The 18528-nt window shown below is 43.1% G+C and overlaps 1 protein-coding gene across 1 annotated transcript in view; it reads left to right on the top strand.

The window, feature by feature from the left end:
• Positions 1-10468: 10468 nt before the first annotated feature.
• SEMA6D (semaphorin 6D) overlaps positions 10469-18528 on the top strand; it is a 54903-nt gene continuing 46843 nt past the window's right edge. Inside the window, 1 exon segment of the mRNA XM_007445998.1 lies at positions 10469-10595. Coding sequence (XP_007446060.1) covers positions 10469-10595 — 127 coding nt within the window.

Genomic DNA, 18528 nt, shown 5'->3' on the forward strand with positions numbered 1-18528 from the left:
CTCCGCCACATGCAGGATCCTCCCGGACCGGGGCACGAACCCGCATCCCCTGCATCGGCAGGCGGACTCTCAACCACTGCGCCACCAGGGAAGCCCTTCTCTTACTTTCTTGTAAGCATTTGGCTCATTTAGATTTTGGTGTTTCTCTGGAAGATAGAAAGTTCTTCTGTCCACTAGCTGTAATTTTAATAAGAATTTCCAATTTGTTGCTGGGTATCCCCTCAGGGACACCATACCAGCACTTTAAGCTCCACTTAGCCAAAACCAAACTCAGTTATCCCCTCTGCAAACCTGCTCCACTTCCTGTGTCTCCATCTCTTACAATAATTCAACTTTTCTTAAATTCAGCCAGACAGAGAAACTTGGAAAAATCTCCCACATCTCTACCTCTGACATTCAAAGATCAGCCCACTCTGGTGCATCACTGGTATATAACCCTACTTTTCCATTGATTCCACCACTAAAGTCATCTTCTGTCATGACCCCTATATTAACATCCTTACTTCAGAAGCCTCCTGTTTCTCTAAGCTGTGCTTCCCTCTGGTTAAGTGCTGTCTCTCAAAAGCACAACCTAGGTTAGCATGATATTCTCCTCAAAAATCTATGGCTTCTAACGGTTCTGAAGAACCTAGGGGCAGGACAGGAATAAAGACACAGACGTAGAGAATGGACTTGAGGACACAGGGAGGGGGAAGGGTAAGCTGGGATGAAGTGAGAGAGTGGCATGGACATATATACACTACCAAATGTAAAATGGGTAGCTAGTGGGAAGCAGCCGCATAGCACAGGGAGATCAGCTCGGTGCTTTGTGTCCACCTAGAGGGGTGGGATAGGGAGGGTGGGAGGGAGATGCAAGAGGGAAGGGATATGGGGATATAGGTATACGTATAGCTGATTCATTTTGTTATAAAGCAGAAACTAACACACCATTGTAAAGCAATTATACTTCAATAAAGATGTTAAAAAAGAAAAAAAACTGTGGCTTCTAAACACCCTGAGAAAAACTTTCGAACTCCAGCAAGTGCCAATTCAGAAATCCCATACAGAACTCTAGCCCGTCCTTCTGGTCACATCTCCTACTCTTTGCCTCCAGGAACGGCAGGCACGCCCCAAGTCCACCACACCCCTGCCACCCTCTCCCGCCTTCACTGTTCCACAGTCCACATTGGCTATAGTCCTCTACCTTTGACAGTCGTCTTTCAGAGTGCTTGGCTCAGCTCATATGACCCCACATCATGAAGTCTTTTACAACCTCACTATTATTCCCACCCCCTTTTTCCATCTGTCTGCAGCACTCTTTCTCTACTTCTGGATTCAGCATCTACTGCCACATATGATGTTAGCTTCTGCACATTTTGTCTCTCCAGTTAGGATGCACACCCTCTCGCTCATTATTGCATCCATCAAATGTCTCCAGGATTCCAGTCCCAGCCACTATTCTAGGTAATAATGATACAAACACCTGCTTCTCTCTCTCAATAAGGTCAGTCTAGTATGTGATAAAACGTAAATAATGTGATATGGTGAGATAAGTATAATAAGGAAGTCCCAAGGGCAGGAAATAGGGAGACAGTGTGATAAGCACCAGCCTGAGATTTAGAAGACTCAGGTTCAGGGTCTGGCTCTGCTAATGTAACTAAGTTATGATGAACAAATCTCCTTGTTTCAGTTTTCTCATTTGCAAAATTAAGATCCCTACCACTTAGTGTTCTTTAAGGCTCAAAATAAAATTAAATAGTGAATTTCCACTTGCTCCACCGGATTCACTCTCTGTCCTTTTTCTCTACTCTCTTTCTCTAGAAGTTGACCTCTAAGCAAGGGGGTCCTCTCCACATCACCACTGTGTCTCCAGGTTCTGCTAATTGCTCCCTCCTCTGGCTGCTTAGGTCCTAGGGGAAGTTAGGCCGTAGGGTAACTCTCCCTTGTGGGTTCCCTGCACTCTACCCACACCTTTACAAATAATCTCTTTATTAAAGGCTCCTCAAATTACCCAAGTCGAATGTGCCATCTGTCTCCTGCCAGGACTCTGACTGATAAAACTGCTTTTCAAACTTGAAGTTGCTGTGTAAATGCAAGATATTTCTCATTTATCTCTGCACATGGCTTTACACAAAGCAGATTGCTGTATTAATAGTGATAAAATGAATGCATGCAAGGATAAATGAGTGAATGATTCTGCCCTTTTCTACTTCACTTATGTTCTTCTCTGGGTGATATCTTCTCGTCACCTTGACTGGATTTTGTAATGCCCTGATTTGATTTCTGTTCCCTTTAAACTCACTGTCTCTTAGGGGAAACCTTTCTGCACATAGTATATCTCAGGCTTTGTATGTTTCTAGCAGTTTAACTTGGAAGGGTTAACTTTGTTTGAAATTTCTAGAAATATCTCCCTTCAATAGGCTGCACACTTGCCTGATATCAAAATGGATTATTTATTTGTTCATTTATTTATATTTTTTGTTCAACATAAAAGCTGGCAAATAAGTCAAAAGCAAACAAATTGAGTGTTCTCCTATCACATGGGAACCAAGAGCATATTTAAGGAATCAGTAACCCAGATTGGGGTAGTTTCTTATAAAGCACAATAAATAAATGTGGGGCAAATAATTGCCTCCACTGACCCCTTTTCTAGGCAAAAGCCCAGCCAATGAATGGACAATCGGGTATCTTCACGAAAGGATCTAAACAAAGGTAAATCACAGAATTCAGTATCTTGACATTTATGAAGAGCTGAGATCATGACTAATTAGACTTTAACATTAAATTAATTTATTTCCAGCAATTACAGACTATCTTTTTCTCCTGAATCCCCACGTAGCTCGATAAAATAAGAGATAACTATTTTCCTCTTATTTTAACATTAGGTTGATGACATAAAATGAGAAACTGACCTATGGAAACTATCTTTAGAAAACATAATTTTGAGTAAATATATTTAATGGTATGCTTTGGTACTGAGCAGCTATTTTTCATTAGCAAATAATTGCATAACTGGAATTCTTAATTAAAAGTTGTGATGAGAAGTGAATCTGTTTATTCTGTAATTTTGACCCAGAAATTCAGAACATATTGGGATATGTTATGAGCACAATTCCCCAAATTTTAGAAGAGTAAAAGAACTCACAAAGCCTTTCAATAGGGACTCTTGGAGGAAAATTACACTGTGTGTGTGTGTGTGTGTGTGTGTGTGTGTGTGTGTGTGTGTGTGTGTTTATCCAGATGCAGTAATATTTGAAAAGTCAACTGTTGAATATACTATAACATGGAAATAGTCTAACTTAATGGCTGTGTGATACTGTTAAAAATTTCTAAACAGTCCTTTTGGACCTTTCTGGATTTTCCAGAAAGGCTCTTAGCCAACAGTTTCTTCTTTTAGCTTTGTAACTGAAATACAAATTCAGACAATGGCAAACTCTGTGAGGCTCCTTTTTAAAGCTTTCCTTGATAATACAAGTTTGAAGTGATTTTTCAGCAACCATCACAATTCAAGCTTGTAGAAGACAGCCATGGAGGAGCCCATCCTGGCCCATAGTCAAGTGGATCGGATAATGTTTAAATCTAACTGGGTTACTAGGGCCACCCTGGTACAAAAGTCTGTTATAAAAATGTAATAGGCCTTATTGTTTTTCTTTGCAGACTGCCAACAAGTGATATGTTCTAGGTTCAAAGGCCAGAGAGATCTGGGGACGAGGAGAACATGGGTGCAGCCCACTCTGTGGAACCAACCAAAGGTTAGATAAGTTGTAGGTTTCTCCCAAGCCTCCTTCTAGGACACAAGTAAAACCCCTGTAACTGGCGCTGGTGGAGCAAGCATTACCTCCTGTCACCTAGTTTGTGCCATTGCTGACCCAGTGACACCATATCCCAGACCCAGATTTAAACACTTGTTAGCCAGATGTATCTCCCATGTGCTACTGGGCCTTGTCACTTATCACAGTTTAATAGGGCATTGGGGATTTTAGACAACTCCTTTAATTACAGTGGAACGCTAACAGTGTTTGCTATTGATTTTTATCCCAGAATGTCAGCTTCTTCCTGTCACCTGTACACATACTTTCCTGACTCCCTTTCATACTAGCAGTGTAATTTTTTAAATGACTCTAATATATTCAGTATTAATAAAATGTCCATAATAGTAAGCATCCTATCTGAGAAAGCAAAAGGAAAGAAAAAATGTATCCTTTGTGTGCCTTTATTTGGAAAGACAGGAATTACACAGAATCCTAGTCTTTTTTTCTTTTTTTTAACCAATAGATGGCCCTAGTGGTTTCTGGCAAAGAATTGGCTCTAACATATAGACGTTCCTGTACTTAGAGCATTCAACAATAATAATATTTGGCCCTTATTATTATTATTATTTTGCCAAAGGTATGATCATATAGCCCTAACCATTAGTTGAAATACTTGTGGCTTAACCAGTGAGGTTGATTTTAACATAAATTCACATGCTGCTAAACAGGTCTTTTATCTCTTTATTTACAAGCGATCCAAGGGAGTGACATGGGTAATAGAATGCATATAATGTATAGAGGTTTAAACCATGCTATAAACCCCGTTGAAGAGTTCCTGACACTCGTTTATATGTGACAAGGTTTTTGTTTCCTTTATTATTCAAGACATATTTTTTTAAACTTATGCTCTTTCCATTTTTCAGAGCATTGTGTCCTAGAAAGAAAATTAGGCTTAAGAGCCAAACAGACCTGTATTAGAGTCTAGACTCTATCATCTACAAGGGCTAAAAATCCTGACAAGATGGTTAACTTAAGCAAGGATGGGTTTCTTTGTTCCTAAATGATGCCTGTCTCCAAGAGCTGTGGTAAGAATTAAGTGATACTATTGTGGCTAGCCAAATATTGGCTAGCCACAGTTTCTTCTCCCTTTGTTGATTTGGATTTTAACATTGGCTCAAGCAAAAAAAATAATATTAGGCAAGGAGAGCTGTTTTTAAAAACAAAGTAAAAAGTTATATATTTTTTAGAACAGATAAAATGTTCTAATTCTCTGCCCCTTTTGATTATTTTCATTTTCATTATCTTTCTCCTTGGACATTCTAACATTTAAAAGATATTATTCGGTCCCAATTCTTCAAGGTCGGAGGTTTGGTTACTGTAAATTTGTGGAGAGAAGGCTGTCAGGAGCTTACACAGAGTCCCAGATTCCTTACATCTGCCAGGATATAAGCTGACCTCCCTGTGTCCTAAGTATTCCTTCCCAAAGTATATATAAGTAAAATTAAGCAATTCACCCTTCATCCAAAAAGTTTATTGTGCTTCTGTTTGTTCAAAAGATCTTTGATAAAATGTTGATAGCATTTCTGCCTCTTGTCTGTTTTCAAAAGAGCTAGTATTATTAAAGGTTGTTTGCTGTTCATCTTTTTGATGGGGAAAAAATTAAAAGCCTGATTCTTTTTATTTGGCTTGAGCACTCAGTGTCCTTCCACACAGTGGCACCTGAGGAGTCATTAGCAAAACTAGATAAGTAACTGATTTATTATTTCCATACATGCACGGTGCATTCCCCTTACTCAGAGTGCACAGCAAAATTATTCATGTTAAGATAGAGCAATCACAATGACTACGAAAGCACATTTTACCATTCCAAACATAAGCATAGCTGTGGTGGTGTACTATCATAGTACATGATAATAGAAATGAATTATGTCAGTAAAATCTGAGGTTTAAGCTTTACCATGATAAATATGTTTCATTGAAGTGAAGTGTTTTGACAGAGTCACTTTCATATGCAGACTGCTGAAATAAGGAGACCAGCCGTGCCCATGCAGATGCCGAGATTTGGGTCTACCTTATTAATGATTTATCGTGTCATGGAGAGTTTTGAAAGCACTTTCTATAATGTGCAAACGCAAGGAATACTATATGTGCATTCCAAATTAATCACAGAAGCTGTAGCTACCTTTGAAATTTCAATACCGATATCTTTTTTTTTTTTGAAACATGAAATTCTACATTCTAAACTGTATGATTCATTAAAATTCATACAAAATGTTATTTCATATCAACTGGATACTAAGTAGTGTATGTAGCTGAATTAATAGACATATATACATAGATGAGGGAAAGAAGGAGGTGGAATGGAACACAAATGTTTTGCAAACCTATTGTGTACCATGTGCTTTCACCTGAAGTCTCACATTTAGTGTGAGGTTGGATTAAATTTCTAATCCAATTCTGCAGGATTCCAAGATTGCTCTGCCTACAGGGCACGTATAATAACATTGGCTAATATTTATTCAGTGCTTGCCGTGTTCCAAGTAAGATGCTAAACACTTTACATGCATTATCACATTCAGTCTTCATAAAATCCATTTGAAGTATTGTTATGACTCCTGTTTCACAGATGAGAACACTGATGCACAGTGTAGTTAAATAAATTATCCCAAGAGACGGGGGGAGTCTGGATTTGAATCCAGGTTGTCAAATGTTTCCAAAGCCTTCACTATTTACTACTGCTATTAACTGTGACCTCACTACTAACCACTATTACAACTAAGTAAGAGGTTAGGGTTCAGCTCCTATGCAGTTACTACCTGGGTGGCCTTAGGCAAGTACCTTAAACCCTCTAAGCTTCAGTTTCCTCTTCTACAAAATGAAGGTAATAATAGTACTTAAATGAGAGAATTGTTGTAAGCAGTAATACTTATAAAACGCTTAAAAGAGGTTGGCAGATAGTAAGCACTATTGCTTTGTTTAATAACTGTAATAGTTAAGGAGTGGTACTCTCCAATGATTGATAAAAATTTTATTGACTCTTACACACAGATTTTCTATAATTTTCAGATACATTTTATTCTTAAAACTAGATTGGAAATGAAACATAGAAATAAAACTTTGAACTTTTGCTAAAGTAAACAGAGAAACAAAAAACAGACTGTAAATAAAGTTACTACTTATCCCTCCTGGGAGATATGCGATAACGGCAAAAGCATAACCACTAATTATCTAAAGCACTGACCACTTTTAAGTATTCTTTCTAGGTGTGAAAAGAGCCAAAATCTTCCTTATTTCCTTCCGTCCTTCTTCCTTTCTTCATTTATTCATTCTTCACTCATTCAGTGAACATCCTTACATGGATACTATGCTTGCCCTGGGGACACAAATGAATAAATCCCTACTCTGGAGGAGCATACAATCTAGAGATGACTATACTCCCTGATTCAGCACATAAAAGAGTGTGAGAAAGTTGTGGGTTTCCTTGCCAGATCTGTTGAACAAATATTTATTGAGTATCTATTAAATGCCAGGCACTGTGCTGGGCACTGGGGCCGTCCAGGTAAATAAGACAAGATCCTAGCAGTTAAGAAGCACCCAGTAAGGAAGTCATCCTAGACAGTTATTTTCCCTTCCCTGTGATAAGTTACATATCTAATCCTCGGCTCAAAATAACCTGTCAGCATATTCTTCTGCAACCTAAAGGTTTTTTTATTCCTGAATTTAAGAGCTCAATCTCAGGTAAACTGTACTCTCTGGGGTGGCGCTCTGTAAAGCTGGCCATCGCAGAATTTCAGCAAAGAATTCAAGAATCTGGGGAACTGAACTTTTTTTTTCTTCTCTGCTACTTGTCCGCTACTGCAGACAGAAGACAGTTCATAAGCTTTCTGCCTCCAGGTGGGTGGCGATAGGATTCCTCAAACCACTGGCCACCCGCTTGCATCTTCATTCAGTGCACAGAGCCCTTTGGCTGCAGCGGGGGCTTGCTCCCTTGATGGAGAAAATACGGAATGACTGGACACCAGTAAAACAGGCACAGCTTTCTGGGTCAGAAGTTGGCTGGGAAAGGGCCCGGACTGCCAAGTAACTTGCAGTGATGTCAGAGCCCAGCACAACCTGAAAACACCAGCCAGCCAGCCAACAAAAGCCTTATAACAACAACAGAAAAATCACAAAGCTGCGTTGCCAAAGCTGTTCTTTCCGCCCCCTACCCCTTACTTCGAATGGGAGGAACAGCGGGAAGAGAGTTATATTTTCAAAGACTCCCCTTCCTCCCTCCTTCTTCCTTTTGGTAACAAAGTGTTGACTAGCGAGGAAACAGTTCTCTGGGTGAGTCCTGCAGCAGTTCCTTGGGGTGTCTTTTTTGAGTTCCTTTTCAAGGCTGTCGGTGGAAGTTTTAGCAATAACTCGGTACAGGGTATTTTTCCTAAATGTAAACACGTAACTGTGCTGAGGAGAAAGCAGGAACCATTGAGGAAAGGAAAGTCCTTTCTCTGCCCCCTTCTCCTCTCATTCACGGTAATTAACCATACTCAAATGAAAATTAAAAGTTTGGCGGAAATGCTCCCTTCTTTCTTTTTCTTTAAACGAGGGCATCACGGTTCATTCCAGCCATTTAGATCCCTCAGTGATTCATAATTCAACTGGAAATTTTAATAAAACACAGCCTGTTCTTGGATATGAAGTTTGGATTAAAATCCTCTTGTTTTTAAGTATGCGACTTTTTTCCTTTCCTTTGTGACAGTCAATTTGAAATGATGTCACTTCAAGGACATTTTCATTTCTCCCAGAACATATTACACGACACACTTGCCTGTAAAACCGGCTCATTAGCCTGCAAAATTATACTGTACTGAATGGCTTTCATTCGAAGTAGAAATAGGATTTTTAGTAGGCAATTTCTGTATTTTATAAAGATAAAACAGTGTTTGATTGCTTCTTCCTAGCTGTTTTGCTTAGTGGTTGTAAAGAGAAATTGGGGCGGGGGACGACAAATGTAATATGGGGGCGGGCTTGTAAGGATGTGCTTAAAAAATAAATCTTAGATGAGGAAACTAAGGCATAACTTTACGGAGCAACTGTGCCTGCAGCTCCTCTGGGCTGCAACGCCTTGTCCTCTAAATGTCTGGAGGAAAGCTCAAAAAAAAGTGAGGGAGCGAAAAAAAGAGGGAAGGTGGTAGGAAAGCGAAAAGGCTGCTTCTCAGGCTGCAGCAGCCACCGCGAGCTGGATGACTGAGGCGCTGCGAGTTGCTGGAAGGAGCAGCTCTTCAGAGGTGGCGAGAGGGAGGGCGCGCAGCAGAGCGCCGGGGAGGAGGGACGCGGAGGCCACCGAGGGGTCAGCCGGGCCGCGGCGCCGCGCTGGGGGCCTCCAGGCGGCGCTGGCCGAGGCGCTCGGGAGAGGGCGAGCGCGCCGGGCCGCCCGCGCCTCTTGCCGTCCGCGCCCGGGGGTGGGCCCCAAGCCGCGAGCTGCCGAGTGCCGGGAGGGAACGAGGCTCCGGCTCGCCTGATGGATTGACTTGAAGATGGATCGAATTACACCATTTGCCTTGCCTCGATTTGTTTGGCTCCCGCTCCGTCCCGCTGCTGCTGTCGTTGTCGCTGCCGCTGCTGCAAGGACTGGTGGTGGCGAGTTTCAGGATTATATCGAAGCCAAAACCTAGAGACACAGGGATATATCTCTTTTTTTCTAATTTTTTCTTTACTTTTTATTTTCTTTTCTCCCTGAGCGTGACAAGCTTTTTTTTTTTTTTTTAAACCAGCCTCCCCCCTCCCCCCATGAGGTAAGACAGCCCTATAAAAATTTGCTAATGCTCTAGGCGCCTGGTGGGGATCGGACCCTGATCCTTAGAGCCTGAATTGCTTCTGGTGTATGTGTACGTGTGCGTATGCGTGTGTGTTGGCACTGGAGAGTTGATTTCTTTTCCAAGCTGTTCTCTCCGCCTGCCGTACCAGGGACGCGCAAAGGGCTGGAGAGGTTTGGCGGTCGCGTCAAAACTCGCATTGCTGGAGGCTTGCGGGGAGTGGGCCCCCCAACACTGTGCACCCCCCCTCGGGGGAAAAAAAAGCGGAAGGAGGGAGCCAGCAAAAGTTTCTCGCCAGGCAGCGCCAGCTCCGCGCTCCCCCGCACCTTATCAGGGGGAACCCGGCTGCTTCGGTGCCGGGCACCACGTCCCCAGCCCGCGCGACCGCCGAGCCAAGGCTGAAGGAGCCGGCTGCTGGCTCCGCCGCCCCCTTCCGCCCGCCCGCCCGGGAGCCGACTCTGGGACCGCCGGGCCAGGCTAGCCGTGGATGGGCGAGCACCCGCCCGCGCCAGGAGAAGGGGCGCAGCTCAGCCGCCGACGGACGAGCGGCTCACGGCGGACGTCGGCTACCTGTCAGTGCGCCCCCGGGTCGGACGGCCCACCGGTAGCGCCTGTTGGCTAGGGGCGGGGGCTCAGGGGACTCGGCCCTCCCCCAGCCCTCCAGGCTCCAGCACCGGCTTCTGCCCGGAGGGCGGCCACTTCCCAACCCTCCCTCTCCCCCTGCTGGCCGAGCGCGCCGCGGGCGGACTCCGGGGCCCAGAGCTGCCCGCCTCCCACCCGGCGCCCCGTTTCTCCTCCCGGCCGCTCTCCCCCGCAACTTTCCGTGCTTTGTTCTCCGGCTGGAAATGATTTACGGAAGCGTCTTGGACAGGGTCTCCGCCAGGCGGCAAGAGCCCAGCGCTGAGATGTGTTACGTTCTCATCTACCCATCAATTATGGATGGAAACAAATAAGGAAGAGTCAATTTTGCATGAGCCCCTTCTCCGGCGGCGAGAGGCATTCTGCAGCCGGGAGGGAGCCGCCGCTCGCGTCGGCAGCCGCTGGCAGGGGGATGGTGAGGCGGAAGGTAGGGAAACTTTTATCTCCCGTCTTGACAGCAATGATGTTTGTTCCTGGTCTGCGGAGACTGATACCGCGGCCGCCTTGGGTAATTTGGAAGGGCTTAAAGCTTCCTCTGTAGTGTATAACTCTTGGATTGAAACTAAAGGTCATAAAGGACTTGAAGGTGCGGATGAGAACTGGGTTTGAAAATTTTTTGTGAAATCAGCTCTCGGGACCACTGCTGTCAGGTGATTCTCTAAATCCCGATCTTGTAAAGAGCTAAATGTCATGGAGCTAGAGAGGAGCGAAGTAGCGGTGTTATAGGAACCCAGAGTAGAGTACTCCTCATTCAGAGGTGACCAGTCAGTAACCCAGGTCCCGGCATCCCCACTCCTCACTATGTTCAGCCGGGAGATTCACACGGAAGGAACAGTAGATCATTATTATAGATATACAGACTTTGCAAACAATAACCGGACCTTATGTCCATCACTATGGGCCACGGCTTTCCCTTAAAAATAACGGTAGTGTTTCCAGTTACTTGGGAGAAGAAATGTGTAGGGCAATTTTCCCAAGAATTCTGGCTCCTAAGAATTTAAGTCTGCAGTAAAATGTTTAGTTGCTTTTTAAGGATTGTCCTTCTCTGTACTTGATATTTGGGGCAGTAAAGTGGATGCTTTTATTTAAAAGCTGAAGTCCTGGGGAAAGGTTTAACATTTTAAAATCTGGTTTGGTCTCCGTTCCTCAGAATTGGAGAAATAATTGTTTGGAGAAATTTGTCAAGGTTTCTTCCTTGTAGAATTGAGAAATCTTATCCCAGACAGCTCAAGGTGAGGATTTTACTATTCTTTTGGTGGTTTAACAATAGGTTTTGATGCTGGTTTATCCATGTTGTTAAAAAAAAATCCCCTCACTCTCTTTGATATCTAACTCAGGAAATTAAGTTGTGTGTCGTCACATTTAATGTAGTGAGTGACAGGCATATTCTGTCAGGCTGGCAAATGTTACACAAACATTTACGCTGGCTTAGATGAATAGAAATTGCCTAAGATTTGGGCCTATATTACCATGAACTTAAACATCTTGAGGTAAATAAACATAGCTGAGTTTTGTTTTTAAAGTTAATGTCCATGCTTTGATTTAGGTCCCTAGACTGTGCTCTCAGAAAGACAAATAAATAACCCTGAGATTTCCAAATGGTGTTGTTTAGCAAACCATTTTCTTCCAGTGGTACATTTGGTGAAATTAACAGCCAGTTACTGTTTCTTATTGGATTCTATTTGTTACCTGTCCTTGTTTCTGTTAGGGATGCTACATAGATAACCTTTTTTGAGGAACATTTCTGTGATGCAGGACAGTGTGCCTGGAATATCATGGCTTCTCCTTCACCAAACAGCTAGTTAACCTGAATCTGATTTAGATTTGTGGGCATTCTGCCCTCTTTCTCTTTATTTATTTATTTATGTATTTATTTATTTAGGTGCCCTCTAATAGCACCATCTGGTCTTGTCTCCCCTTGTTTGGATGGATTTGAAAGATGGTTGTGACGCAAACCTATTAGTGCTTAGAGTCAGGGTAACTTCCTTAGAAATCCAGTGGACTTAAGTTCACTGGCTGCTTGCTAAACAGGAAGGATCTATCCAGTAACTGTGCTCTGCGTAAGTAGGCCCCTGAATCCTGTGTGGTGGTTTCTATTGCATGAAAGGCACACAGACAAAGTAAGCAGGAATTGGAGCTTTGTTTCACAAAAATGCCCATAATTGTTAAGGACTTATTGAAACTGGAGAAGTTCTTCACTTCTTGCTGCTCCATCAAAATAAGCCTTGGTAATTAGCTTAGTCATTGTTCTTGCATTTGAGTTTCACTAAGAGACAAAGAGTGAAAAATGCATCTGAAATAGGGTCATTTTTCACCCTTCTGATGCATTTTATGCGGAGTTAAGAGCCTGGCTGAATGTCTAACCATTATTGGTGTAACTGTAGGAGGTGGACTCCTTTCTTAGCACCTTACAAGATAAAATATTACCTTTTATTTCAGTTAATAGACTTTAAGCCTGCCCATTCTAGATTCATTTCTAGAGGAAGCAAGAAGTGCTTGAGGTATGCCAGCCAGTCAGTATTTATTGAGTCCCTGTCGTTTGCAAGGAGCTATGCTAGCCAATGTTCCAACATCAGGTGAGGCAGACACGTTTCTCTATGTTCAACTTAAGTAAGAAAGAAGAATCCGAAGAAACAGAGAGTGGCAAAACTGGATCATTTGGCAAGAAATGTAAATCTGCATCTTTTTTTGAAGGATGTTATTTCATCCTAAAGATTTTAAGGCAAGATTATCCATACCGCATATTTATAGGGGGCAAATCTTCCTGCCTTGAACACTAACAATGCAATGTACTATTAGTGTAATTCACATGTTGAAACTGTCATTGGAGCAGGGGATCTCGCTTTCAATGGCTCATGTGAATGGAGACTTAGAGTTAAAATCTACCAAAGCCAGTGTCTTAGGTTGCAGCTTATTTTGTGAACAGCTGCCAACTTCCAGTTGTGGGGGGAAAATGTGTTTTGATCTATTCCCATGACATGTAGAGAGAATGAAAATCATGTAACTATTTTAAGCATATCATAACCCTTTTCAGTGAAGGTGGCTATTGTTGGGCTAACTTTTCCTCCTCAGACCCTGACAAGTGTCAGTGCAGCTGATAAGTGAAGCTGCTTCCACTCTTCCCAGTAGGATAACTAGGAAACATTCTTACTTTGAAAAGCAGCCATTTATGTAACCAAGAGTGATCAAGTCAGTGGTCCACTAGATACCGCACAAGGTATACTTTTCTCAAACTTTTCTTTTCTATTAAGCTTTTGTTAACTCACCCAGATTAGCATTTTAACAACCCTGAAGTGAACTTCTGCCGTTCTCTCTACTTGGACACAGTATGTAGATCATCCATCATTCTGTCCTTGGCTACAACAGGCTGCTGGCTCCATCACCGTTTAGAGCTACACAGAATCCATCCGACTGTGAACGACACAGCTGGCTACAGCAATTTTTTCTTCCACACCACTGGCAACATTGTCTGGCTGTGGTAGCTAAAGTTAACATCCAGAACAGGACGTTTCCATTGTTTGCCAACCTGTGCTGGGCCCCTCACCCACTTCTGGGGGCACACCTGCAGAAAGGCCCTGCTGGCTTGCAGTGGCATGTTCCACTTAAGAGCGGACTTGCCTCAACCTTATGTGACCCACAGGAAAGCCTCTTTAGACTTGGTACGATTAAACCACCAGAATTACAGAATTAGAAGGAGTCATTCACACCACTCATCCTAGACCTTCAGAACTCAGTCTATTGAAAGGGGGAAGAAAAGAATGAAGTAGCTTTTAGCCTGTGATCCCAAATGACTGAAAACAGAAAAAGACCCTGTCTAGTTCTTTGGAGAGCTGAAGGTATCATTGCTCCATCTCTTTTCACAAAGAGCCTGTGATGTCCCTAAATCTGGCACCCATGAGTAACGGAACCCAATGCTTTCTATCACATTTTTTGGTTTGTTTTCTTCTTTTTACTCAATAAGATATCTGTTACAGTAGTCACTGCTTGTTAAAGCAAGAATGGCGTGAATTAGGTGGACATGTTTATTAGGTTATGTTGCCAAGCTTTAAAGAAAAAAAAAAAGACTTTTATAATTAGGAGTACTGCTTTTGGAGTTTGATGTGGGAAGGGGAGACTCTGCCTCATATTTTGGTGGGAGATAGTCTTCTCACCTCTTTTCCTAATGTTTGCTAATGAAATCAGCCACAAAACAGCTGAGATGATGTGCTGCTCCTACTGCTGATGATAATGGAAGAGGAAGAAGAGAAAGCAGTAGCCACAACAACTACACTTATCGTTAGTCTGCTTACTAATTTCTAGGCACACACTAAGACCTTTATCTTAATTATGTCTGTAACAAACAACTGGGGTGGGTGAGGCAGATTCTGTTATTATCACTGCTTTATCAAAAAAAGAACTCAAGCATCTGAGAAGTCAAGTCACTTTCCTGAGGTCTTAGAGCAGGGAACTGGTGGAGTCAGGATTTGAACTCAGGTCTCCCTGACATCTCAGACCACCATGTCATCACTGCACTGAATTGTTTCCAGGAACACAGATCACCCTGCAATCTTCTGACTCCCTGATATTTCTGACGTTGTTTTTTCAATAAAAGAGTCGTACTTTGAGGGAAATCTTTGTATTGAATGAAATGATATGTACAGAATCGGTATGCTCTTAAGTTTTAACATTTCTCTAAACTAAATCATTGGCGTACTCTTCTTTCATTTTTATTCCTGTTGGCTGAATAATTAATGACACTCTCTTCTTTTCAAGTGTCCTAGAACAGCATCTTCTCCCACCATTTTTCTCCATGTTAGGCTTTCCTGTCCAAGACTGCATGGCATAGGACAAATGGCAGTATTCATCGCTCGCCACCAGAAAGGTGCTTCTGCATCAGGGTGCGATTGACATTCATTTCCCTGATCTTGGCAGGTGAAGATCTGTTATGTATCTCTGTCCCATTTCCCAGGAGTATTTATGGGCCCCATCAGCAGACACAGTGAGAGCTGCAGCTGTTCAAGCGTTAGTGGCACAAGGATGGAAATTGTCTTACTGAAGTTTGACTATGTATTATATTGTAATATACATTTTTCTTACTTACGGTTGAGAGAGAATCCTTTTACCTCTGTGAGTAATCAGATACGTTGTTGAGAAATTGTCACCCATGCATCCGCATTTTTTGTTGTTCTTTTTTACTCAGGATTCCTGTGGGAGGGAAAAAACCAAATACACACTACCACTACATATAATGCTGAAATTTAAGGTTTTCAACATACATTTTTGGAAAAGAAATATGGGTTTTAAAAAGTCCAATATGTTGGTACATGTATAATAAGGCCTCAGGAAGATCTGCAATTACTTAGCCTATTATTGGAGTCTGAATTTAAAAATAAAGTCAGGAGTTTCTACTCAGCTGAGGAACTGGCACATATGAACGAGAGCAGATGAAGCTCCTGGAGAAAATAGCACTTCCATTCCCAGGAGCCGGCTGTCAGCAGACCAGGGACTCAGACTCCCCTAGCGCCTACATTGGCCTAGGCCTCTCTTGTCATTAGAAGGGTCTCTGGAAACTTTGTGGTCTGCAGAGTTGTCTACCTGTATCAGTAAGTCCCCAAACCTCCTGTGGGTAATTGGTGGATCAAGTAAATATGTTTTTAAAAGCTACAGAAGACAGAGGAGAACAGGCAGCGAAAGGGGGCAATACAGAATGTTGCGGCTGCTTCTGTTTTTGTCCTTGCTGGGGTAACCATTTGTTCATTCAGCCAGCTTTTCCCAAGTGTTGGCTCTGTACAAGGAGGTGCCAGGGTGGGGAAACGGTTCAGAGAGGAACTGACATGGATCCAGGGCTCAAGGCTCTTACTAAGTGGTGTAGAAAAAAACGAGGTAACCACAGAGCCAAAATAAAATGGCGAGTGTCTTAAGTGCCAGAAAACACACACGGACCTATGGTGATTGAGAGGAGTGAGAAGTTATTTCTGGCTAGGGTGGGCAGGGGAGGCTTTGTGGAGCCGCTGATATTCGAGCTGGCCCTTGACCTAGGTAGGATTTGGACAGGTGGACAGCAAGGGCCAGGAGGGGAGGTGGTGAGAGGGAGGGCATTCCAAGCATAGAGAACAGCTTAGGCAAAGGCCCTGGGATGCGGGTAGGGGTCTAGATCACTTGTCCACGTTTGGGTCCTGACCTAGACTCGCGTTTCAGGTGTGAGGAAGCAGTTTGCCATGCAATCTACAAATATTTTTTGAGTGTCTCTGGTCTACTGTACTTAGCCGATCAGCAGATGGCCCTGAGGCTTAAGCCGTCAGAATGAATGGGATCAATCTTGCGATGATTCAGGAGTTTGCTCCGTGATCAGAGCTAAAACCCCACATCAGCTGCCAACTGGTTCAGTGTTACACAGGAATATTGCAAGGGGTCGCGTGATTTGCCTCGAATTATCCAGCAAGCTGGCTCCCCCCGCAGAGGGGTTTAGCAGAACCAAACTAGAAGGTTGAGGCTTCATGGGCTTTATTTTTTGCTTTAACTTCAAGAGGCTCTAGACAGAGACTCTATAACAAAGAATAAGCTGCATACATAGATGTGGGTTTGGGGAGGATGTGGAGATAGGAAGCCGAAGAGAGAGAGAGTAGAAACTTGTTGAAACCGTGAGAGAGGCATGAGTTGGACTCTAGGTGCTTGGTAGAGGAGCCCGCAGGCCCCATGAGGTTAGACTGCCTGTTCACGGCTGTAACTTAGCAGAGTGCGTGACACACAGTAGACGTGGTGCAGATATTTTAGTAAACATGTTAATTGAGTTTAACTTTTCATTCGATTGTAGTTATAACCTATCATGCCTGGTAAAGTTCGCAAGCAATGGGGTTAGAGCTATGGCAGCCTTTTCCTAATAGAAGGAGCGAAAAAGTGGCAGTAAACAACTTGGAGTTACTAATACTTCCCTTTAGAAAACCCCATCCTTGAGAGGCCCTGGGGATCCAGCATCCCTTTTTGGGTCTGAGCTTTCAGGATAAACTCACGCCATCAATGCCTCTCCACGACCCTACCTTCCCAACTCCCACACCTTCATTAACCTTTCTCCCCTACCCCAGTGCCCAGCCATACTCCAAGCGAGGCTGTTTGGGTATGAGGGTTTCCAAGCCATCATTAACCCCTTGAGTTAATGTAAATTGTAATCAGTCCACGATTAAATTTAATAGTGGAGGTGATAAGCTTTCTGGGAGGAAAGACCGGAAGTTCTCTGTAGTATAAGCACGTGAATACATAACAAAGGAAAAATAAAATGAAAACAATTACATTGGGGAATGGTTAAGCCAATTGCTTTGCCAAGAATTGCTCCAGTGGTTCAATTTTCCCTGGTATGTTTAAGTCTTTTACAAGTTAATGGTTACATGACAGCCTGAGAGAAGACTCTTAAGTCTGAGGAAACACTGCCAATGAAAGATCAATCAGAAATTATAAAATAGGTCAATGGGGAAAAAGGGTTAAGCATACACAAATTCAGTATTAGGGACTTTTCAGGAATATTCCAGGGACGTAAAGCAGAGAACCTGCTGGATCTAGGAATTAGTCTGGCTCCTACCCAGTTACTTTCTGAAGTGAAGGGCGTGCTGCCTCCCTGCATAGAGCACAGTTGCTTTCCAGACAAAACCTAAAATAAACTGGCGTGGCTCAGCTCGACTAATAATAACAGCTATCCCTCACCGTGTGCTTACCAGGTGCCGTGGCACTGCGCCTAGTACTTTAAATATGTTACCTAATTTAATCCTCATGCTACCCCTGAGAGTGTGGGACTGATAGCTCCCTCAGAGTTAGCATTTGTTAAGTGCTGACCATGTGCCTTATACTCTTTTAAGTGGATATATTAAATCATCTGATCAGAATTCTTTGAGGTGGGTACTATTATTAATAATATCCTCATTTTATTATTAATAATATCCTCATTTTACACAGGGGAAAAACTAAGGGATGGGAGATTGAGTAATTTTCCCAGGGTCAAACAGCTAATGAGTAGTGGAACCAGGGGACTCGGGTCCATGGGAAGCAACTTAGTAGGGTGGTTAAGAACATGAACTCGAGGGCTTCCCTGGTGGCACAGTGGTGGAGAGTCCGCCTGCTGATGCAGGGGACAGGGGTTCGTTCCCCGGTCCGGGAAGATCCCACATTCCGCGGAGCGGCTGGGCCCGTGAGCCATGGCCGTTGAGCCTGCGCGTCCGGAGCCTTTGCTCCGCAACGGGGGAGACGGCGACAGTGAGAGGCCCGAGTACCACAAAAAAAAAAAAAAAAAAAAAAAAAAAAAAAAAAAAACGAAAAGCCAGTATCACTGATGAACATAGATGCAAAAATCCTCAGCAAAATATTAGCAAACAGAATCCAACAGCACATTAAAA

The sequence above is a fragment of the Lipotes vexillifer genome, unplaced genomic scaffold, assembly GCF_000442215.2.
Source record: "Lipotes vexillifer unplaced genomic scaffold, Lipotes_vexillifer_v1.1 scaffold1644, whole genome shotgun sequence".
Taxonomy (NCBI): Eukaryota; Metazoa; Chordata; class Mammalia; order Artiodactyla; family Lipotidae; genus Lipotes; species Lipotes vexillifer.